A 21,631-nucleotide genomic window follows, 5' to 3' on the forward strand; every position below is an offset into this window, starting at 1 on the left:
CTATTTCAACACAGCGAACATATATGTCGTGTATACATATGCATGTCATTGTAACATCTATAGCACGTCACTGATCTCAATGCTAGGTCCGTTAGTAGTTTCCAGTTTGACAGCGGTGATGGAGGAACCTACAAAACGAAAAATTAGCACCTAGTCAACACATCCTAAGTATCACTTACCCTTCTTCTTCTTCTTGGCAGCCGCTGTCAGGGCGTCATCTGTATTTCCAGCCGATTGGTCGTCTCGTACTGATTGGATGAACGACCTGATATTGTTTTCGATTGATGGGATTTCGAAGTCCATCTAGCCAAGCAGGCATCAGCAGCAGAAGTGAATCAATGAACGATATGTTTAGCTTACTCGTGCGACAGCTAAACAGAGAACGGATGTCATTCAGCTATGTTGAAATCTTCTATCGATAGTTTGACTCACGAATTCGAACCAGACCTTCTTTATCCGCTCTGTATTCCATCCTTCCAGCGGCATCCCTGATCTTTTCTGCTAATTCTTCACCTTCACCGACTAAGCCTCGTTTAGCGACTGGCATCAGACCTTTTGGGCCAAGATACCTCGCTAGATTTCGAGTGACTTGAGGCATCATTCCTGGCGTAGCCAAACATCTCGTAGGAGATATTTTGCCCGATAAAACAGACTCGAACAGTTCATCTCCGCCTACATATGCTGCTCCTGCCGCTTTGGCCAAGTTGGACGAAGGCGAATTTGGCTCGGCGAATACGAGGATAGTCTCAGATGACCTTCGGGGATCAAGGGGGAGTTGAAAATGACCTCGAATGGGTAATGATGATTTGGTAGATTTAGTGGATAACGTTAAGGAATAAGATGATGTAGGGTTGGCGATCTCAAGAGCCTGCAGTGAGGGGAGATTAGCAAAGATAGATGCGAGTCATAGAGAGACGCAATTTACTCACTCGTAAAACTCGAGCAGCTTCGGTTGCAGTCATAGCATCAGGATTTACTGCATTCTTCTTCTTTTTTGTCTTCAGTTTTTGACTACGGATTGAAGTGGAAGCGGTAGACGAGAACGATGCGGAAGAAGCAGGTGACGTCGCTGCAGTGATACTTATTGCTGGACGCTAAAATGACCGATGGGTTAGACTGATTCTGACTGGAGCTGATAATGGGACAATAAGCTTACAGCGATTTGTGAAACTCCCCGACCAACCGTGGATCTGACAACAGCTAAGCTAGATCCAATCATGTTTCCTGTATCTGTGTTTGTGTTTGGATCTTTGGATGTTGATGCGGTTACCAGAGTATTCGCACTTTTGTTGTCGATTTTCGAGTTTCTTTTATTGCTAGTGACCGATTGCTTTTCCTTCTGTCTCACGTTTCTAACAGCGGGTACAGTATTATTGTTGTTGTTCTTGGCTGATCTGTTTTTCCTAGCTCGAGCTTGTTCCTCCTTTGATGTCTTTTGAAATTTGATATATCTTTTTTCTAGATGTCTGAACAATTTTGATTGTTGGGTGAAATATTCCTCGTATGGATCGGGGACTTTGTCTCTTGCTCTACTACGTCTTCGATGCGTCGTTTCACCTGTTTTTCCCTTGGAATGGTGAGAGCTGAGATCAGCGAGCGATATCAAGTGAGATGAAGATGCTGTTGTTGTTGATGATGATGATGATGCTTCTTCTTCTCCTGCTTGAGCTGATGAGCCGGTCTGAATGGTTGTTGTCCCCTCGCTACTGCCAGTGTCAGAGAAAGAAAGTTGATGATCTTGATGATGTGGCATTGTTGATGTATGTACAGTGATAACCCGTGATAACTCCGGGAGCATGATAAAAGCACTGTGTGGTGCCTTGATTTCTGCTGATTTATTACCGCCGGGGTTATAATGCTTGTTTGCTGTTTAACTGCTTACCACAGTTAAACCACTATGTAATCTCTGACCAGTGAGAGAGAGTCGTTGCTTTCCCTTACATACGTAATTTAACAGGTGATATTCCAAAAAAAAAAGAGAATGGGAACGATATGGTAATTTATTTCTGTTGGGGCAATTGGAAACAAGGTATTTACTTATATATATATATACATATACATCTTCATCCCCTTCACCTTTCAATCCTCATACTAATAACAATCAAAAGAGTGAGTCTCGCCTGCCTACTGTCTTTGTCATTCTATTCCCCTTGATCTCCAGTGCGAATGATGAGTCGCAATGTTCATGATTTCTTCCTTTGAGGAATGACGACGATGGGATCACCTCCATTCTTTCCTAAGACATTTTCATGCCACATACTTGCGTCACAACTATAAACATGTAGCACGTATTCAGTCAACCTTGAGAGACTCTGTCTACAATTCTTTCCTACCTTGGGTTCATACGTGTATGTTGGTGTTGACCGCTGATCATATTTATCTATTTTTCATCCACTTCATCTTCCCTTTCTTCTCTCATCTGTGATATCACAAACGTGGGACATATCTTGTCATTTGTAACAAAAAAAACAAAAAAAAACAAAATGACATTCGCCCTTGGACATTATCCACCTTCACGACCACGAACCCCTTCTCCACCCAAATATCTCCCCGCTCGATTACCTGCTACCTCCCATTCTGACGAATACAGGTCATCTATCGGTGGGATCAGCAACATGACAACCAGCCCTTACGCCAACAGTACCCCCATGTCCCAGCTTGCCTGGCAAGCATCTCTCAATACAACCTTCGCCGAATTGACTGAAGATGACCATTTCTTGAGAAAGGTTAGCTATACAGTCTATCAGCTCAAATAGTTCGGCATCAGCTCACAACATCATGTAGACATCCATCATCGCTACTATCGGTCCTAAAGTCAACAATGTAGACATGCTCGTCAAACTCGCTGAAGCCGGCATGAACATTGGTACGTCTGATTGATTTTCATGTTGTCGGCAAAAGGCTGATCTCAAATGATAAACGTAGTCCGAATGAACTTCTCCCACGGTTCATATGAATACCATCAATCTGTCGTTGACAATGCACGAGCCGCCGCCGCGAAGAGTCCCAGCGGTCGACCTTTAGCTATCGCCCTTGACACCAAAGGTCCCGAGATCAGAACTGGTCTGATGAAGGATGATGCTGATGTGAGTCTGGTTAAAATGCGCCTTCGATCTGAAGCTGATCCTAGAACAGATTCCCATCAACGCCGGTCACGAATTCTGGGTCACCACCGATAAGTCATTCGCTGAATCTGGTACCGCTGAGCAGATCTTCATGGACTATGTGAGATAATTACTGACTTGAGATGTCGAAATCACTTGCTGATACTTTCAAAACAGAGCAACCTCCCTAAAGTCACCGCTCCTGGCAAGCTCATTTACGTCGATGATGGTAAGTCTTTCAACATTGTTTGACTATTCCCGCTAATCCCTTGAACAGGTATTCTCTCCCTCCAAGTCGTTTCCATCGAGGGTGACAAGATCCGAGTCAAATCACTCAACTCTGGTACCCTCTCCTCTCGAAAGGGTGTCAACCTTCCTAAAACCGCTGTTGACTTGCCCCCTCTTTCCGACAAGGACAAGGCAGACTTGGCCTTTGGTGTCAAAAACGGTGTTGACATGATCTTTGCTTCATTTATCCGATCTGCCAACGACGTCAAGGAGATCAGAAAGGTTCTCGGTACCGAAGGTGCCAGCATCAAGATCATTGTCAAGATCGAGAACGAGCAAGGTGTCCAAAACTTTGATGAAATCTTGAAGGAGACTGATGGTGTCATGGTTGCTCGAGGTGACTTGGGTATCGAAATCCCAGCAAGTCAAGTCTTCATGGCGCAAAAGATGATGATTGCCAAATGTAACGTTGCTGGTAAACCCGTCATCTGTGCTACTCAAATGTTGGAGGTGAGCACTTACTTCCTTGCAGGGAGAATCAAGCTGACATTATTTTCAGTCCATGACTGTGAGTAGATTTGCGTATTCAGCAACACTGCGATACTAATCCTTCGCAGTACAACCCTCGACCAACCCGAGCTGAAGTTTCCGATGTCGCCAACGCTGTCATGGACGGTGCTGACTGTGTCATGCTTTCCGGTGAGACCGCCAAGGGTAAATACCCCATCGAGGCTGGTGAGTCAAGTGTTCTCTACCTTTTTTGACATTAGCTGAAGCTGTTGCAGTCAAAATGATGGCCGAGACCGCTTATCTCGCCGAGAAATCCATCGCCTATCCTCACTTATTCGACCAACTCCGAGCTCTTACCCCTCGACCCACCGAGACCGCCGAGACTCTTGCTTTGTCCGCTGTTGCCGCTGCCATTGAGCAAGACGCGGGTGCTATCATCGTCCTCTCCACCAGTGGTGTTTCTGCCAGACTTCTCTCCAAGTACCGACCTTCATGCCCTATCATCTGTGGTAAGTACAGTACAGAATATGCGGTGCGAAATCAAAAGCTAAAAATCATTTCAGTCACTCGAAACCAACAAACCGCTCGACAAGCCCATTTGTCCAGAGGTGTATACCCCGTATGGTACCCAGAACCCAGAGGTGTCCCTTCTGAGAAATGGCAAATCGACGTTGACAACCGAATCAGGTGAGTGATTGGTTTTCTTTATTGCCGGACCTCAGCTAACGTCATAAACAGATATGGTCTCCGAGCTGCTCTCCAACTCGGTATCGTTAAGCCCGAAGCCACTGTTATGGCTGTACAAGGATGGAAGGGTGGTTTGGGTCACGTAAGTCCATTTTAGAAAGGCGGTGAGAACTTCGCTGACAACGATTCGCAACGATACACAGACCAACACCCTCAGAATTCTCAGTGTCCCCGCCGATCCCGCAGATCTCGACCTCCACTCCATCGACCGAGAGTAAATCAACCAGGTGTAGAACGACTCGTAGATCTTTGATGTCAGTCATGATAGGTATCGTGTGCGGAACCAGGTCTCCAACAAAACCAAAACAGCTTGTACCTGGTCTAGCCAGACAATTTTCAGTTTTCACTGAAAACATCATAGATTTCGTTTGATAGGAATATGAATAACTCTTGTATATGTTATTGGCAACCTTTGACAGCGCATAAAATCAAGTTGACATGTCTCTGCAATAACAGGATGTTTTGCGGTGTAATTGAATCATCATCATGTAGCAAGTAGTTGAATATTGGTTGTCTCGCAAAATGCGTATACGGATCCGGCTCTGGATTTAAGCGAGGAATTTTGTGTCCACTTTCCGCAACAACGTCATCACACTTCACGGGGGTTCATCTTCTCTTACTTGTCCATACATCTCCCAAAGAGCAGTGACATAATGACCAAAATTCGAATAGCAGTAGCTCAAACGGCGACAGTTGTAGCACCCGAGGGACCTCCAGCGTTGGAAAAGGCTCACTCGACATCTCCGTTTTCCACAATCGACCAAAACTTGGTCAACGCTATAAGCTACGTCGAAAGAGCTGCTAAAGATCATGCAGATGTGGTAATATTCCCAGAATATTTCTTGCAGGGATTAGTCAACGAGCATAGACAAGTAAGTGAGATGTTATTCACAACGATGTTTCTTAGCGTAACTGAATTGGAAACAAAATCAGTATCTTACTTTCCCATCGAAACATCTCATCACATTCCTTCAAAAACTAGCTAAAGAGCACAAACTATCTTTATGTGGAAGTATCGTCCATGGTACCAGAGAAGATGGATCTGCACCTTTCCCTGAGTCATCACCATTCTCACATATACCTCTTACCTCGACTCCCGATATTAATACGAAAAGTAAAACTTCTTCTTCTTCGATTACTGCCGCTCAATTGGAATGGGCGGAATATCTAGAAAAGCAGCCTTCGACAATGGAGGAAAATGCTAAACCAACTTTGTACAATACCGCATTTTTCATTGATGACAGAGGGGAACTTATTGGAGAATACATAAAGAAGAATTTATGGCATCCTGAGAGGTAAGTGCGCAAACAATCTGCAGTATTACATGGGCTTTTACTGACCAGGATTGTATTGTACTGCGTTGTTGTGTCAACATTAGGGATTATATTAAAGCGGGTGAAGAAGATCATAAAGTATTTGAAACGAAATGGGGTAAAATTGGAATGATGATTTGTTGGGATATGTCACACCCTTCTCATGCTCAAGAATTAGCGAATCTAGGTGCAGATATCATTTTAGCTCCTACTTTTTGGTATGCGACGGATAGTGAACCGTGAGTCAATTGAACAGAGATCTCTCATTCAAATCCAGATTCGATTATATACATATATATATATATCTTCTAACCGCTATTAAACGTGTTTCAATCCACTCAGTGCTATTCACAAGTATGAACATGATCCGCAATACGAACATCAAATGCTTCAATCAATATGTTTTAGTCGATGTCTGGAGACTGAAACTGTGTGGGTGATGTGTAATGTTGGTGGTGATCCGTTAGAAGGATTCATGGGTGGAAGTGGTGTTTGGGTCCCATTGAGAGGTAAGATCGCAAGTTGTGATGTGAGTGAGAAATTGCAAGTGGTAGAAATCGATCTGGATGTGCTGAAAGTGAGTATCCATCCAAAACACTTCGATGGGGCAATAGTGAAAATACTGATCGGTCGTTGTTTGATAGGACGCGAGGAATACCTATAAAGTGAGAGAAGATGCAGCTAAGAGGATTGCTACGTAGAGGTGGAATTCATAGGTTGATTCGATATCGTTCAAGGGCAACTTGTCACGGTCTGAACTGTACTATGTTTCTTTGTTATGAAGAATTAATCCCTGAGGTTAATGATTACTTTTGAGACCGAGTGTACCGGTATACAACGGGATATATGCAAAGACCTAGAGGACAGAATGATAGGTAACGTTGAGGGGTAGGTTGTGTCAAGAAGAAACGTATAGTGCAAATGCAAATGCCTTGAGTCACTTGTAACCCCAACGATGTCATGGCTTGTCTCATCATTCCCATAGATTAAGTCATCACCGTACTCGTATTTCTCACTGATTTATAATCTAATCACAAAATATCCACATCGAATAATTACCTTGAACGGCAATTTAAAACTCTTTTTGCATCTATCTGCTCGGAGGTATTTTTCGGAGTCGGGTTAATAACCCCTGCCTCGGACACCGATGACACCATACATGATTATACATCCATCACCAACGACTACTGTGGTGATGTTCAACTCACTGATCAGAACTCAAGGTATGTATATAAAGGTTGTCCGTGTTGTGTTGATAAATATGCAGAATTGCCCTTCACTCACAGAAATTTGAATTCAGCTCAACACGACATTCTTCTTTTTATCCACCAAGTTACAAACACGACCCAAAGTCATTCATCATGTCCGCTGCCAAACAAACTATCTTAGTCATTGGTGCTACTGGTAAACAAGGTTCTGCCGTTGTCAGAGTAAGCTCATCCAATTCTCATCTTCGCTGTATCGGACGTTCACCATCTTACGGTGAAGCATTATATATTGTGTGAATAGGCTCTTGATAAATCCAAATATAAAGTCATTGCCGCCACACGAGATGCGTCAAGTGATGCCGCCAAGGCGTTGGGTGTCGATCTCGTTGAAGGAACTCTTGATAAAGCCGAGGTACTATTCAAAGAACCCATCTATGGTTTATTCGTTGCTTTAGGTGACAATGATGCCGAGAGACACTTGGAGCAAGGTAAGTCTCCAACGATTTTTTCTTGTGCACAAGACAGTCCTACTCTTTTCCACGTAAGAGGAGACGATATGCTAATAATTATATTTTATTCACTGGTTTCAGGTCTTTCCATCTTCGATGCTGCTGCTAAACACGGCGTCAAACATGTGGTATATTCTGGATTGGAGAAAGGATTTCCTAAAGAAAGTCCTGTTCCCTTGTGAGTTCCGTTTGCTTTACATAAAGTCGAGTGGGGTTGTGTTGCATCTACTATCACTGACGGACTGTGAAACACTTGTCGGTTGTAACGTAGCTGGAACTCCAAAGCCAAGCTCGAAGAGGTTTTGGTCAAGCAACCCTTCAAATGGACCATCTTAGGTCCAGTGGGATTCATGGAAAACTTTTATTGGCCATTATATCTTGATCAAGTTTCAACCACATGGAAAACGTCCAAAGTGAAAACAAGAAAATTAATCGCTTGTTCAGATATAGGTAAGATCGCAGCTGAAGCTTTCGATCATCCTGAAGAATATGTAGGAAAAAACCTTAGTATCACAGGTGATGAACTTACTCCTGATGAAATCATCTCCACTTGGAAAGAGGTCACGGGTCAAGATTTACAAGCTAAAGAAAACCCTGTTTTCCCTCCTGGTCTTGATGTCGCTTTCGAGGTGAGTTCTTTTACTCTCGATGAATTTAATTCATAACGAGCAACGAAGAGAATTAGTATACTGATTGCAGTTTCAACTCATTTCAGTGGTTTGACAACAACGAATTCACAGCTGATCTCGCTGAGAACAAGAAACAATTCCCTTGGCTCACCAGCTTCAAATCTTGGTTGGAGCAAACTCCTTTCAAGAAGTAGACAAGGCCCTTATAGCATCATAGCATTAAGCAGTCTTTGATATACATGCACATTGTAGACACGGCTGTCGTGTAATGTATCCTATAGCCATAAGAATCGTTTGAAAGCGTAATCCATTTTGTCCAGAATTGAGGTTGACGACGCGGCTTCGACGAGACTGTTATTTGTGTGAGCACACGATAGCTAGATGTCAACTCACCTGACAATGTCTTGCTCAATAACGAGATCGTCCCGCTTGCAAACTTCAGAAATCTGATTGACAGCATTATTCACGAGCTCCTGACATGATCCCTCGTTGCCAGTGTGACCGGGCATCGCTTTGAAGGCGAAATATTCAGTCAAATCCGGATTGATGTTGGCATGTTCGACTTCAGCAACCGGTGTCTCTGGTGTGCTTTCGGCAGGTGAAGGGAGTTTGTTTCGTAAGGAATACGTGCTGTATCTTGTTGATTCGTTTGTCGGGGAGAAGTTGATCAAGAAACCGTAATTCTATATTGTCAGTGATGTTTCACATAATCTTACTCACTTCTTTCGGATCCCGACTCGCTTCTTGCAAAGTGGACAAGATATATGCACCTATAAAAGTTAGCTGGAACCTATTGTATGTGACTCACCTTTTTGCACCGATGTGATAGATGTCACAGGGATTCGTGTGAATTCCATCACTTTCTCAAGCGAGTAATTGAAGGACACGACGTATAATGCGGCTCGGGTCTGAAGGAGTCAGTATCGCTCTACCTATCGCAGACTCACCAAAAGCAGAACTTTTTCTTCCAGACTAGGACTAATTTTCACGCTGCGCTCTTCTGGAGATAGTAAGGTCCAACCACCTAGCCTTTCTTCGCCATCACTCAATACACGAGCCGAGCATGTTTCGACTGGACGTCAGCAAAGATCGTACGATCACAATCACTCACTTGCTACAGATCTTATCCGCGATAGTTTGACCACACTCGCTGCATCGGTACTTGTGAGAGTCTCCAAGAATTCACTGAAGACTGATAGATTACGATGACCAAGAAGAAAAGAAATGACTGCTTGCGCGAAGAAATCCGATACTGCACCGTAGAACATTCTGCTTATGGAGCTCACACCGTCGTGAAGCTGAGCTTCAGCTCTTGAGCTCAATATCGCAACTCACCATTCCAGTAATATCACGTTTACCAGTTCGAACGAAGTCGCCCTTCAAAGCAGATGTGTGGGCATAGCATAGACTGATGGTGTCCCCGTTGTTTGCCCAGACTGTCGTCAGTGGTGCACCAGGATCTTTAAAACTCACTATCATTGAATATGTTCTCGATGATTGGGCCGTCAGCAAATAACCCAAGCTGCGTGAGCATGTGCGTCAACACGCGTCTGGCCAGTGCCGATTGAACGACGTTGGTACGGTCGAGACAGTCAATGCAGCTGGAATTATCAGCTTGATTCAGAAGTTATCAACTTACTTTGTCCTAAACGCGCCTTCTTGTTCTCGGATAGCTTCACCTTGCAGCGTCCACAAGTAACCCATGGAGCCCAAGTCTGCAGACTCTACCAGTTCCGATATATTCTCCCATTTCATCCCATGACATTTTGCGTGAAAATCGAATGCAGTGTATCTGTTTGTCAGCGACTTCAACTTCCATCTCAACTCACGTTACATCTTTTCTATCTAAGCTTTCTACCAGATCACGATATCCATTCGTTACAACAGCCTCTTTACCTTCTTGCTCGGATAAATTGATTATAGTCTGCATGTCAGCCATAGTCGTAGCGATGTCAAACCCACAATAGGTCCATAACGAGATGTCAGATCATTGAAATGCAGATTGGCGACTGCATATGTTTGGTCGACGGGTTCGTTGAGTACGGGTGGTGGCTTCATCGAGTATGGGGATTGAGACCACCTCAGTGGGATTGAACCTCGGACTTGAACAAAGCTGAACAATGAAGATTTTCCCTCGACCTGGATTATCAGCTTGAGTGACCAGAAGAAGGAACTCACCTTGGCTCTAACGATCATCTCGGTTTCTACCATATTGGCTACGTGACCTTCATCATCGATACCTCGTCTCTGATATCGCAGACCCGCTCTATCCCTGCTTCTCCTTGATATTACTACTAAATCGACTGGTACTGTTCCGAGAGAGGTAGCGGGCTCGAGAGGATTTGGCGGAATAGGAATGGCGAATGAGGAAGATTGTACCCAACCTTGCATCATTGGTACGATATATGAATGAAGACCTAAATCGATGAAGTCTTTCATTAAATTTTCGTTCCAGAAAAATCGTTTATCCGTTCTACGCCATAACGGGAATTGAATATCTGGTTCAATGAAATCATCTTCACTAGCGATATGTCGAGGTAACACGCTTCCCGGTGATTGAGGGAATAAAGAATTATCTTTAGGTATCAAGTTGGATAATGCGACATGAGATGCGTTCCGTTGAACTATTGTTCGGCGCTTATGTTGCAAAGAGCGAGTAAGATCAAAATCGTATGAGAAGAAAAAACCTGAGCTGAATTCACGTATGATCTGTCGAACAATTTTAGCTTCGAGCTCTTCACGCTGGGGAGGATCATTTGGTAGAGGTTCTGCTGTTTTCGGATCTGTTGGTTGTTTCTTTCTAATCTTAGGCATGAATTTGGTCCATTCTCTTGTCTTTGATGGCATGGGCGTCTCATCAGCTTCAGGCGTATCTTCATTTGATGATTCTCCTTCTTCAGATTCCTCCTCCGTAGTCACTCCTCGCATGGGTAATTTCAGGCTCCACCGTGATCTCGTCTTCGGTTGACGAGAAATTTGGATATCCAGCAGTCTCTTCAGCGCTTTGGCGGCGAGGTCATAGCTTAGAGGAATTGGATGTATATCGTCCAGTGAATACACTTCATGAGAGCTGGAAGATTCATTTCGCGATTCATCGTGCACATCGTGTGCTGGGAATAACGGAGAAGGTGAACGTGGGAAGAATACAAGAAGGTATGCAGCTATTATAATTAGCATTTCATCTTCAGTCTATGTACTCACCATCCCATAGTCGTACGATCCCTAATATACCGCCCAAGGTCACTTCACCAGGTTCACAATCAATCGTTTCAACCTTTCCCTTTACTCCCCACCTGATCAAGACGCCTTGTCCGTCCTCTGGAGCAAGCGTGACACCTTCCTCGGTCACATTGACCTTCACTTGTCGATGTATCCGTGGTGGCAAGGGTGGGACCGTGAACCTCGGTGGTAGTGCAGCCATTTTATGCTGATGTTTTTAGGGTATCAAAGCAGGTTGAACCTTTCAACAAAGTCAAAACACAACAAAAGAATGAATATAATTGATGATTGACCTCCACTTTTTGATCGGGAAAACAGCGTCTTCATCAGCAAAAACTCGGTTTATGACGTCGCATTTCACCATTCCTTTAACAATAATCTCTTCACGCGACTAATCCTCGATAACACATGACACAATATGCCATCGATATCCCCACAGAAGCTAGAAAGGGTATTCGATATACTTGCTGAGAGAGAGACAGCAAGACTACAAGCATCCCAATCGTCAATATCACATAGATTGGACAGAGTGTCTGAGAAACTTGCTAAGAGAGATGCGTCGAGTATACCATCGTCTCAAGCACCTCGTCCATCAGACGAACAATCATTTTATTCAGTCCGCAACTCGATCCAGCATAGACAAGATAACCGATACTCGAATATTCTAGCTTATGATCGTACAGCTGTGTCTGTAGAAGGAAAATACCTGAACGCAAATGTGGTGAGCGATGGTAAAGGTGGCACATGGATAGCTGCGCAGGTAAAGCTTTCTCTTGCTACTAACGAACTGGATTGACTTAAGCTGGATAGGCACCCCCACCTCGCGCTTTCGACACGTTCTTTCGAGCGCTATACACCGGTGCAGCTACCGGCAGAAAATCCAAGAATGTCATGGTGATTCAGCTCACAGGATGGGAAGAAAGAGGAATGATCAAAGCAGATCCATACATGTAAGTCACTGTACTCTAAGCTGAGAAGCTGACGGACAAAGGGAGCACGCGATGGACCACCTGCCGCTCAAGATGGCTAAACAAGAACGCCGTGATTCGATATCATCAAATGTCTCCGAGCTTCTTTTGGGTCAGGAAGACGTCGTCAGAGTACATCATTATCACTTTGACGCATGGCCCGATCACGGTGTTCCCGAGGGCAAAGGTGTAGAAGCTTTGAGCAAGCTGGTAGAAGAGGTGGAACAAAGGAAGGAAAGCTTGGATTGCGAAGTATGGGTACATTGGTGAGTAGTATTTTCAAAAGGCTTGTAGCTGATAGTCAGCTCGGCTGGAGTTGGACGAACAGGAACTTTTATCGCTCTTTCATCCCTTCGTACTCCAGGACAACCTTCTCAACCATCTGCCCTACAAGCTCTCCCTCAAATCTTACAAGAAGATCCTGTGGCAAAGACTGTGGACATGATCAGAGAGTGTAGAGGGATGCTGGTGCAGAACCCTGATCAGCTGAGGTTGATATACGAGATGCATTAAGGTGTTATCGTTAGGTTGTCACTTGTCTTAGATTTTACTTCATGAATACGTGCATGTATCCCATGAAACTGCTTCGTATGCAAATGAAACGGGTATAACCGGGTAACTTGACTTTCCCACGGTTGAATCATGGCTTATTGTTGATGGCATAAACGATATCCTCCGAAGTTCATTCGTCAAAAGTTGAGAAGATCAGAAATTTAGATACTGAGATTCTTACTTACTGTTTGCAAACCTCGGTAATCATCGTTGTAAGCTCAAGCCAACTTCGCCATGGCATCGGCTGGTCTCCCTCGAGGACTTTGGGGCTCTTTGCGGTCTCAATTCACTCCTGTCGCCTGTCGATCATCCATTGCATCACCTCCAACCCTTCGCGCCTTTTCTAGTAGCTCTGCTCGATCGATACGGACCAATGTGTCTCGACCACAGCAATTCCGACTACCATATTTCACTCCCACTTCTCGATCGACATTCTTTTACCCTTCTCATCATTTTACCTTTCCCCGATTCAACACTACGGCAATAACGTCGCCACCTCAGATCCCTCGATCGCTTCCTATATGGCTGTATGGATGTTCAGCATTGGTATTTGGTATTGTGGTAATAGGAGGAGTCACACGTCTTACGGAATCAGGTCTTAGTATCGTGGAATGGCAACCTTTCACCGGTATAATACCGCCTATCACCAACGCGGAATGGGAAGCAGAGTGGGAAAAGTATCGAGTTTCACCGGAAGGTGTCATGTAAGTTGAAATTGTGTGACAATAAGATCTTAGCTAATGATCCGTAGGATGAATTCTCAAATGGATCTACACGAATTCAAGAAGATTTTCTATATGGAGTGGGGACATCGGGTCGCTGGTCGTGCCCTTGGTTTACTGTAAGTATCATACCCAATAGAATACATCGACTTTACTGAGCAAAATTGTTCCTCAGATTTATCATCCCCACTGCATATTACTTGGCTCGATACAAACTTCCTCGACCCATCCCTGCTAAACTCATGCTGATCGGATTGGGTATTGGATTTCAAGGCTTTTTAGGATGGTGGATGGTTAAATCAGGATTGGATCAAGAGATAGTAGAAACCAACGCTGTCCCTCGGGTATCGCAATATCGATTGGCAGCTCACTTATCAGCTGCTTTACTCTTATATCTGGGAATGTTATCAACAGCTATCGGTATTCAGCGTGATGCCAGATTACTGAAAGATCCAAGTTTAATCCCTCAACTTTCCCTTTCGTCAGTCAAGAAATTCAGAGGTTTGGTTCACACAGCTGGAATGATGGTTTTCTTAACTGCTGTCACGGGTGCATTCGTTGCTGGTCTAGATGCAGGTTTGGTTTATAACGAATTTCCTTTGATGGGGGGAAGACTAGTTCCTCCTACAGATGAGCTTTTCGACCCTCGTTATGCCAAATCTGGATCCGATTCTATCTGGAGAAACATGTTGGAAAATCCAGTCACTGCTCAATTCGATCATCGTGTTCTGGTAGGTTCTATCTGTAAACCGGAGAATATATCATAATTGCTTACCCTTGAGATTATAGGCTACAACCACATTCGGTCTCATCTTGACACTCCCTTTCATCGCCAGAAAACTCCCATTAAAGACCACACGTCGACTCGCCACACTCACTGCTGCTGCTGCGGTAACCCAAGTGACGTTGGGAATATCGACTCTTCTGTACCTCGTACCTATCCCTCTTGCTGCCATGCACCAAGCAGGTAGTGTAGTCCTTCTCACTTGCATCATGGCTCTCGGCGGTTCATTAAGAAGGCCGAGTCGCATGCTTAGACATCTTCGTAGATAGGTCAATATTTCGTCATTGTTTTTGTATATACCATAGCATGCATCCCCCACTTCTCGTATCATCTATTGTTATGAAGGTTGATGAAGCCAGTATCTCATCGAAAATTTACAGCACGTCGATGATTATGCTTTGGTTCGAAGTGCCAAGTCAGTGAATTACATTTCTGCATAATCGTTTGGCCTGCCTAAACGCCCAGAATCAGGGTTAGGTGATTACAATTTTGTTTCATGGGAATTTGTAATGAAAATCCCAATTGAATCGCCGAAGTGCTCTCAATATTGTAATGGCCCATTACAAAACTTACTACAAACACAACGAGTAATCCCGAATTAGCGAATTTGATCTTTCGTGGTTCATTCGTTCAGATTCCCAATTCCAATTGATCGGTTCCCAAAAAAGGTCGCTCTTCGTTACATTCATACGTACGGTATCACAAATTGGGATTAAGTAATTCAGATATCCATCGACTACGTCCATCATTAAAACCCTCGAGATATATCACAGTACTTTGTAGCACAGGTTCCATTCCAGTCTATCATCATGGGAAGATCTAAACCACGTACGAACAAAAGACCACCACCAAAACCTCAAGCTCAATTACAAGCTCAAGTTCAATCTCGATTACAACAAAGTTTGACCAATCCCAATCTCAATCCCAATCTCAATCTGAATCTCAGTCCTAACTCGATACCTTATTCCACGAATATGAACATGAGTGATCCTGCCGAATCGACATTTACCACTGCTCTATCGAATTGGTCTGCAAACGCACTTGGACGATTGGACAACATACCGAAACTTACTCAATCACAATTAACTGCTCTTACAGGTGCTGCAGCAGGTATTGGAGAAGCAAACTTTTTATCGAACCCTTCCAGTATTCCTCCTCAATCATATAACCCAAATTTACCAATTGACTTACCGGCAAGTCTGGCAGCTCTGTTCGAAGCGAAACTCACTTTGGATAGAGAAAAAGCGAAATTACTCAGAATGCAACAGGAACTAAAAGGTCAAAAAGAAGAACAAGACCGTCCAAAAGGAAAAGCTGTAGCTGTCGTAGAAGAAGAATGTACTTGCGGAAGGTGAGCATAGGACTCCGAATCTGAATTGACTGCATACAGAATTAATGTTGTTACCGATGTAGGAGTCATTCATATCCACCCTCTGAACATGACCATGACCATGACCATGACCACGATCACGATCACGACTACGACCATGACCACGACCACGACCATGGCCATGATCATGGACACGACCACGATCATTCAGAATGCGATTACGACTGTGAGGAAGATTGCGATTGCGACTGCCATTCGTATATAGATGAATACGAACATACGTGCGACCATGAGTTTGAAGAACCGCCCAAACGTCCACTGACGGAAGATCCGGAAAGACTGGTAAGTGTTTTCAGCCTCAGCAGAATCCGATATGATCTGCCCTTACATTTATCTTATTCGGCTTACAGGACGAGACGGTGAGAGAATTATTTAATTGGATAAAAGCTGTAGTGTGGACAATAGAACAAGCTGCTATAGTGTCAGGGCGGCGGAATTGGAGTCAACCAAAGTGAAATGATGTACACGTTGCATGATAATATCTATATCTAAGCTGCAACCTCTTCTCTACCGGGTGCACCACCCCTTGGTCTACCTCCTCGTCCTCCTCTACCACCTCGTTCTCCACGTTCCCCACGTTCTCCTCGCTCGCCTCGTTGCGTCTCTCCTCCAGCAGTGCTTTGCATGGCGAATTGTATTGCTTGCGATCGGAATGCAAGACCTCGAGTAGTTTCAATGAGCGTGGCAGTGGGTGTGGCATGAGGTCGAGTGATATGAAGCATGTTCTAAGATATGATACATCAGAAATATGTTTGCTTCCGCTTTACTGTATGAAAAACTCACCTCTTTCAAATCGATCTTTGCCTCGACACCCATTCGAGAATCCCTGATAAGATTGACAATCCATTTCTCTCCTTCCTCGTTAGACAAGTTGAGTGTTTTAGACAATTGTCTGCATAAAGTTTGTCAGTACTTCCGGTGATAAGAAAGGTGTGCTTTCACTTACCCGATATCAATCCTTCGATGTATTCTGCAGAATACTTCACTGATCAACCACCTTGCATTCTCCACGAATTCGTCTGCAAATCCAGAAAGGAAGAAATCGGATCGTACTACACTTTCAGCAATGCTTAAACGTTGTTGTGCTTGATTGAGGTCAAAGTCAACGAAAAGATCTTTCAAGAATCCGGTAACAGGGTCGGAATATTGATATTCTTCCATTTGTACAATCTTGGTCAATTCTTTGACGTGGTCTCGGTTACCTCGAGTGCCGGCTGGTTTTGGTGCTCTTCGTGAGATGATAGCTGCAGCTACGAGGTATCGAAGGAGGTGAGGACATGATGTTTGGATGGTGTTGAGGTAAGCGGGTGAAAGGAACATGTCGAGTAAACCTTGACATCCTTGACCTTCTCCGAGATTGAAGAAGACAAATAATGACCAGTGAAGTAACCAAGTTCTTGCTTGTAATTGAGCTAATGGTTTTGCCATGGCAGTTCCGTGAGGATTGTCGATAGCGTCTCTTAAATCTTTTATTTCCACCAAAGCAGCCTCCCACTCTCCCGACAGGATATTCGAGGCAAGTTTACCCCAGTGGGCTGATATGTTGAGATCGAGGGATGGAGAGAAAATCAAGAAATGATAAAGGAAATTGGCGGCTCTAGCGTAATCACCAAGGGTATATTGATATTGACCGAAATGATAAAGAGCGTTAATTTGATCGATATCAATCTAAACCATCAATCAGCTCTTGCACGAATCAAAGATCGACTCACGTTATATTCAGATCTCAATAAATCCAAATTCTTATCCTTGTCCACACCACTTCTCAACTTTGCGACAGCATCTGGGTCTTCTATCACTTTCATCACAGGCTGTGCCTTTTCTTGTAATTCTTGATATCTAGCCGTTGCTTTTTCTCTCAACCTTGTGAAATCCCTAGTCTCATCTGTTTTCGCTTGCTCATGCAGTTGCTCTACGTAATCAACCATGTTGGTACCTTTGACAAGATCATATCTATGTTATGAAAGTTAGCGAATCCGTGATATACCACTTGACAGTTGATAATGATCTCACTGTGCTTTAGCTAATTGCTCTGCTGGAAAAATGGCGATATCTGAAAGGTGATTGAGAAGAGGAATGGCAAGATGTCGGTCTAGGTGAGGAATCAATTTCTGCAACGAGAAATATATCAGCGACGTCTTCTGTCTTCTAACTTCCACAGAGAGATTCCAACTTACTTGTGTTAGGTCATATTCGGCCATTTTGACGGGAGGTGTAATCCCTTTTTTGGGTTAAAAGTAAAATGTGAAAAGGGTCAGGCAGTCGATTACTTGAGGGCGATATCCACAGGAATCGACGTATACGGTAAGCTGTCAACCAAGGATCTTTCCTTCAAGTTTAATGCTTGATTGATGATAAGATAATAACCTTGAAATTCAAGGTAAATCTGATGTTGAAGAAAAGAAACCTCTTCGCGAATAATAACTTGCATGGAATTGAACGATGGAAATTATATCACCGAAACACCGAAGCAATGTGGCACTCGGGTTCAATTGAGATGGAAAAGTTACACCATTATCAGCCACAAGTATCAGGCTGACACGTCAATCGTTCAGTGATCGAAAGAACGTCATAAACGTGATGCTCCGTAAATCAACATTATTGCACGTTTCATTTCATTGATCCACCCTCCATCTTCGTCCTCTTGTCTGTATATCCCTCTCTCGTCGTCCCGTCGTACAATCTATCCCCTGTAAGATGCATGAAAACATTATGGATCTGTTCCTGATGCTTCAAAAAGCGAAAGAAAAAGTCTTGGCATTCTCATCACAACCAACCAGAACTTTACTCTCGACATCTATATGCAAGCACGTTTGAAGGTGGACGCATGTTTGACTGATTCAATTCGTACCTACTGATTTTCGAATTCCCTCTTAAGAGACAGATATAAGTGAATGATGAGAATGTTTCCGTTAATCCTCAAAACCTCATCCAAAATGGTCTACTCGGTCCTCCTTCTCGGTGCCCTCGTAGCTGCTCCAGCTTTCGGTCAAACTTTCAGACGAACAGCTGCTTGTCCCAAATTGGGTTGTGTCTTCCCTCCTGATCAGACTGATTTCATTGCTGGTCGTGAGTGAAAGTCACATATATCAATAACTCATGCTCGTAACTGATCTGATCTTATAGAAACGTTTGACCTTCGAATCGAAGTTCAAGCTCCTGTCAATGGTTCGGAAGCGTATAACAATGGTCAACCTGACAACAACTTCTCCCTCAAGATTGGTGGTCAAGGTGGTAACCTTGTTGACGCTTCCGAATTCTTCGGTTTAACTGATCCTACAGTCGAGAAATACAACTTTACATACTATGAAGATCTCTTCGCTGAGGAAGCTCACGCACCAACTCCCGTCAATGTTCTCGCCAAATCATACCGAAACTTGCAACTGCACAATCCCGGTACCTATGATGTCGTCCTCACTTACAACAACGGTGACACTACCACTGCCACTTGGACTGTTGCTCCTCTCGCTGAAAGCAAGAAGGCCAAGAATGTCATCTTCTTCGTCGGTGATGGTATGGCTTCTTCCATGCTTTCAGCTGCTCGACTGCTCGGACATAAGACCATCAATGGTAAATACCAATCCAAACTCAAGGTTGACGAAGCTCCTGGTTTCGGTGCACAAATGACTCACTCTCTTGATTCTTTCATTACCGACTCTGCCAACTCTGCTTCTGCCCTTTTCTCAGGAAAGAAAATGACGGTAAACGGTCTCAACGCATACACTGATTCCACCGGCAAAGGCGTTGGAAATGCCAAAGTCGAAACTATCTTTGAGATGTTTAGGAGAATTGAAGGTGGTCAAGTAGGAGTAGTCAGCAAGGCATATATTGCCGATGCTACTCCAGCAGCAGTCTGTACTCATACATCTCAACGGTCCCAATACGCCGCAATTATCGACCAGTACCTTTCAGGTATCGCTGGAAATTGGTTCCCTTGGGCAGGTTTAGACCTCTTATTTGGTGGTGGTGCAGAAAACTTCCTTCCTACTTCTGCGAATGGAAATATCTCTCAATTCGATCGATGGGGTTCAGAGGGATATCAAGTTGGATACACCAAGACGGAACTTGAAGCTTTCGACAACGCTCAAAGAGCTCTTGCCATTTTCACTCAAGGTAATATCAGTACTTGGCTCGACAAGAACATCTACCCTGATACTTTAGATCTCGCAATTACACCTCAAGGCGAGCGAGGAGCGTGAGTGTCCGTCCATTGACCACTTCAAGCAATAGATAAACAGCTAATTAATCTTGCAGATATGATCAACCTGGACTCAAAGACATGACACTCAAAGCTATTGACATTCTTCACACACGTGCAAAGGAAAGGAACACCGGATTCATGCTCATGTCTGAAGCTGCTGTGAGTTTTGAGACCTGGAATGAGATGTAATACTACTGATCGAAATCACACAGCTTATCGACAAGGAAATGCACGTTCTTGATATTGATAGAGCACTCGGAGAAGTACTTGAACTTGATGACACTGTCAGAGCTACCCTCGAACATCTCGAAGAGATTGGAGAATTAGAAGATACTCTCGTCGTCATCACCGCCGATCATGCTCACGGATGTAAGTCGACCACATCATTGCAGAATTTCCGCTAACAGTCGTCTTTGCTAGTCGACGTATTCGGTTCAACTGACACCAAGTTCCTTCAAGAACAAAACTCTGATCGAGCGAAACGAGGAGCGGTTGGTACTTATCTCAACTCTGGTCTATCCGCCTACCAAGTACCTCAAGATGTCCTTGCCAACAACCACACCATCTTCCCCAGTCCTCAAGGCGATGGATTCCCCGTTACCTGGGACCCTCGATACACCATTGCTCACGGTTGGGCGGCCACTCCAGATCACAGAGAGGACTATGCAGTAAACAAAGACCATGAACGACTTCCTGCAGTCAAAAACACCACTGGGTATTTCTTCAACCCCGAAGATAACAATCGAGGATTTGCTATGACTGGTAATCTCGGTACTGGTGAAGCACAAGGTGTTCACTCTTTGGTGAGTTGCAGTACACACAGGGAACATTGCTGATTAGCAATAGGTCGACGTACCCGTTTACGCCTTTGGTCCAGGACATGAATTATTCAGAGGTGTCATGAATAGTCCTGATCTTGCCTTCAAAGTCGCATTGGCTCTTGATCTCGGAAGAAGCTCAAATGTCACCGCCGGCTACAAAAAGTAAGGTAACTTTGTCTCTGTCTAAAGATAGCCGGGGTGAGCTGTGCCCTAGGCGGAAAGTAGGGGAGAAAAGAAGGATGAAACGTAATTATAATATCTAGACGTATATGCTAGAAGCAAAAAATGGGAACCGGCCACCAGAGATCATTCAAACCGGCGAGATGCATGAAGGTGTACGCCTGCCAAGTAAAATCGTTATATCGTGACAATTCCCATGAATGGTTTCTGTGATGTATGAGTGGAGGTTGGAAATGCGGGGGGGCTGTGTTTCACAGTACAAAAAGATCTGCACAGCCCCTTGAATTATGATAGAAATACTCGTTGACCCTAAAAATATATCCTTTACCTGATTCTGGACTTTATGGATTTTCATCTCGCTTCCACCTGCGGTTGTACACGGGTGACTGTGAATGAACGACATGAGGGGAAAATCATGATGCAATTAATTGTGTATTGTCGCTGTCTGAGTGAGAGACAGCGAGGGGTTGGGAAAAGGAGCGAGCAACGCAAACGGGAAACGCGTATTGAGACTTCCCGCGACACCAGTGGTGAAAAAGATAACAA

The 21,631-nt window shown here is 44.1% G+C and overlaps 12 protein-coding genes across 12 annotated transcripts; 8 read left to right on the forward strand and 4 right to left on the reverse strand.

Annotated features, from left to right (window-relative positions):
- Positions 1-57: 57 nt before the first annotated feature.
- IL334_007815 (uncharacterized protein) lies at positions 58-1,753 on the reverse strand (the record flags this gene model as incomplete). Its single annotated transcript, XM_062939504.1, has 6 exons — positions 58-128; positions 180-303; positions 361-371; positions 433-868; positions 930-1,094; positions 1,157-1,753. The coding sequence occupies 6 exons, from the start codon at positions 1,751-1,753 to the stop codon at positions 58-60; spliced, it is 1,404 nt and encodes a 467-aa protein (XP_062795555.1).
- Positions 1,754-2,483: 730 nt separating this feature from the next.
- Positions 2,484-4,807, forward strand: IL334_007816 (pyruvate kinase; the record flags this gene model as incomplete). Its single annotated transcript, XM_062939505.1, has 12 exons — positions 2,484-2,726; positions 2,785-2,866; positions 2,926-3,086; positions 3,136-3,225; positions 3,282-3,333; positions 3,382-3,842; positions 3,892-3,900; positions 3,950-4,067; positions 4,118-4,351; positions 4,406-4,529; positions 4,581-4,671; positions 4,733-4,807. 12 exons carry the CDS (start codon positions 2,484-2,486, stop codon positions 4,805-4,807), a joined length of 1,740 nt encoding a protein of 579 aa, XP_062795556.1.
- Positions 4,808-5,242: 435 nt separating this feature from the next.
- IL334_007817 (uncharacterized protein) lies at positions 5,243-6,603 on the forward strand (the record flags this gene model as incomplete). The annotated part of the gene is made up of 5 exons (XM_062939506.1): positions 5,243-5,461; positions 5,523-5,884; positions 5,968-6,141; positions 6,245-6,479; positions 6,547-6,603. 5 exons carry the CDS (start codon positions 5,243-5,245, stop codon positions 6,601-6,603), a joined length of 1,047 nt encoding a protein of 348 aa, XP_062795557.1.
- A 660-nt stretch (positions 6,604-7,263) lies between these two features.
- IL334_007818 (uncharacterized protein) lies at positions 7,264-8,442 on the forward strand (the record flags this gene model as incomplete). The annotated part of the gene is made up of 5 exons (XM_062939507.1): positions 7,264-7,332; positions 7,412-7,598; positions 7,701-7,797; positions 7,891-8,248; positions 8,335-8,442. The coding sequence occupies 5 exons, from the start codon at positions 7,264-7,266 to the stop codon at positions 8,440-8,442; spliced, it is 819 nt and encodes a 272-aa protein (XP_062795558.1).
- Positions 8,443-8,523: 81 nt separating this feature from the next.
- Positions 8,524-9,516, reverse strand: IL334_007819 (uncharacterized protein; the record flags this gene model as incomplete). Its single annotated transcript, XM_062939508.1, has 4 exons — positions 8,524-8,599; positions 8,642-8,931; positions 8,990-9,018; positions 9,360-9,516. The coding sequence occupies 4 exons, from the start codon at positions 9,514-9,516 to the stop codon at positions 8,524-8,526; spliced, it is 552 nt and encodes a 183-aa protein (XP_062795559.1).
- A 557-nt stretch (positions 9,517-10,073) lies between these two features.
- Positions 10,074-11,669, reverse strand: IL334_007820 (uncharacterized protein; the record flags this gene model as incomplete). Its single annotated transcript, XM_062939509.1, has 3 exons — positions 10,074-10,172; positions 10,427-11,358; positions 11,450-11,669. The coding sequence occupies 3 exons, from the start codon at positions 11,667-11,669 to the stop codon at positions 10,074-10,076; spliced, it is 1,251 nt and encodes a 416-aa protein (XP_062795560.1).
- A 216-nt stretch (positions 11,670-11,885) lies between these two features.
- Positions 11,886-12,421, forward strand: IL334_007821 (uncharacterized protein; the record flags this gene model as incomplete). Its single annotated transcript, XM_062939510.1, has 2 exons — positions 11,886-12,227; positions 12,278-12,421. 2 exons carry the CDS (start codon positions 11,886-11,888, stop codon positions 12,419-12,421), a joined length of 486 nt encoding a protein of 161 aa, XP_062795561.1.
- Positions 12,422-12,468: 47 nt separating this feature from the next.
- Positions 12,469-12,948, forward strand: IL334_007822 (uncharacterized protein; the record flags this gene model as incomplete). Its single annotated transcript, XM_062939511.1, has 2 exons — positions 12,469-12,687; positions 12,730-12,948. The coding sequence occupies 2 exons, from the start codon at positions 12,469-12,471 to the stop codon at positions 12,946-12,948; spliced, it is 438 nt and encodes a 145-aa protein (XP_062795562.1).
- A 273-nt stretch (positions 12,949-13,221) lies between these two features.
- On the forward strand, positions 13,222-14,762 carry IL334_007823 (uncharacterized protein; the record flags this gene model as incomplete). The annotated part of the gene is made up of 4 exons (XM_062939512.1): positions 13,222-13,691; positions 13,739-13,828; positions 13,885-14,440; positions 14,499-14,762. 4 exons carry the CDS (start codon positions 13,222-13,224, stop codon positions 14,760-14,762), a joined length of 1,380 nt encoding a protein of 459 aa, XP_062795563.1.
- A 540-nt stretch (positions 14,763-15,302) lies between these two features.
- Positions 15,303-16,338, forward strand: IL334_007824 (uncharacterized protein; the record flags this gene model as incomplete). Its single annotated transcript, XM_062939513.1, has 3 exons — positions 15,303-15,844; positions 15,907-16,165; positions 16,234-16,338. The coding sequence occupies 3 exons, from the start codon at positions 15,303-15,305 to the stop codon at positions 16,336-16,338; spliced, it is 906 nt and encodes a 301-aa protein (XP_062795564.1).
- Positions 16,339-16,371: 33 nt separating this feature from the next.
- Positions 16,372-18,084, reverse strand: IL334_007825 (eukaryotic translation initiation factor 3 subunit E; the record flags this gene model as incomplete). The annotated part of the gene is made up of 6 exons (XM_062939514.1): positions 16,372-16,608; positions 16,667-16,775; positions 16,830-17,551; positions 17,596-17,836; positions 17,897-17,994; positions 18,061-18,084. The coding sequence occupies 6 exons, from the start codon at positions 18,082-18,084 to the stop codon at positions 16,372-16,374; spliced, it is 1,431 nt and encodes a 476-aa protein (XP_062795565.1).
- Positions 18,085-18,819: 735 nt separating this feature from the next.
- IL334_007826 (uncharacterized protein) lies at positions 18,820-21,071 on the forward strand (the record flags this gene model as incomplete). The annotated part of the gene is made up of 6 exons (XM_062939515.1): positions 18,820-18,952; positions 19,010-20,078; positions 20,138-20,243; positions 20,297-20,453; positions 20,505-20,887; positions 20,931-21,071. 6 exons carry the CDS (start codon positions 18,820-18,822, stop codon positions 21,069-21,071), a joined length of 1,989 nt encoding a protein of 662 aa, XP_062795566.1.
- Positions 21,072-21,631: the final 560 nt, after the last annotated feature.

This window comes from Kwoniella shivajii, chromosome 11 (genome assembly GCF_035658355.1).
Source record: "Kwoniella shivajii chromosome 11, complete sequence".
Taxonomy (NCBI): Eukaryota; Fungi; Basidiomycota; class Tremellomycetes; order Tremellales; family Cryptococcaceae; genus Kwoniella; species Kwoniella shivajii.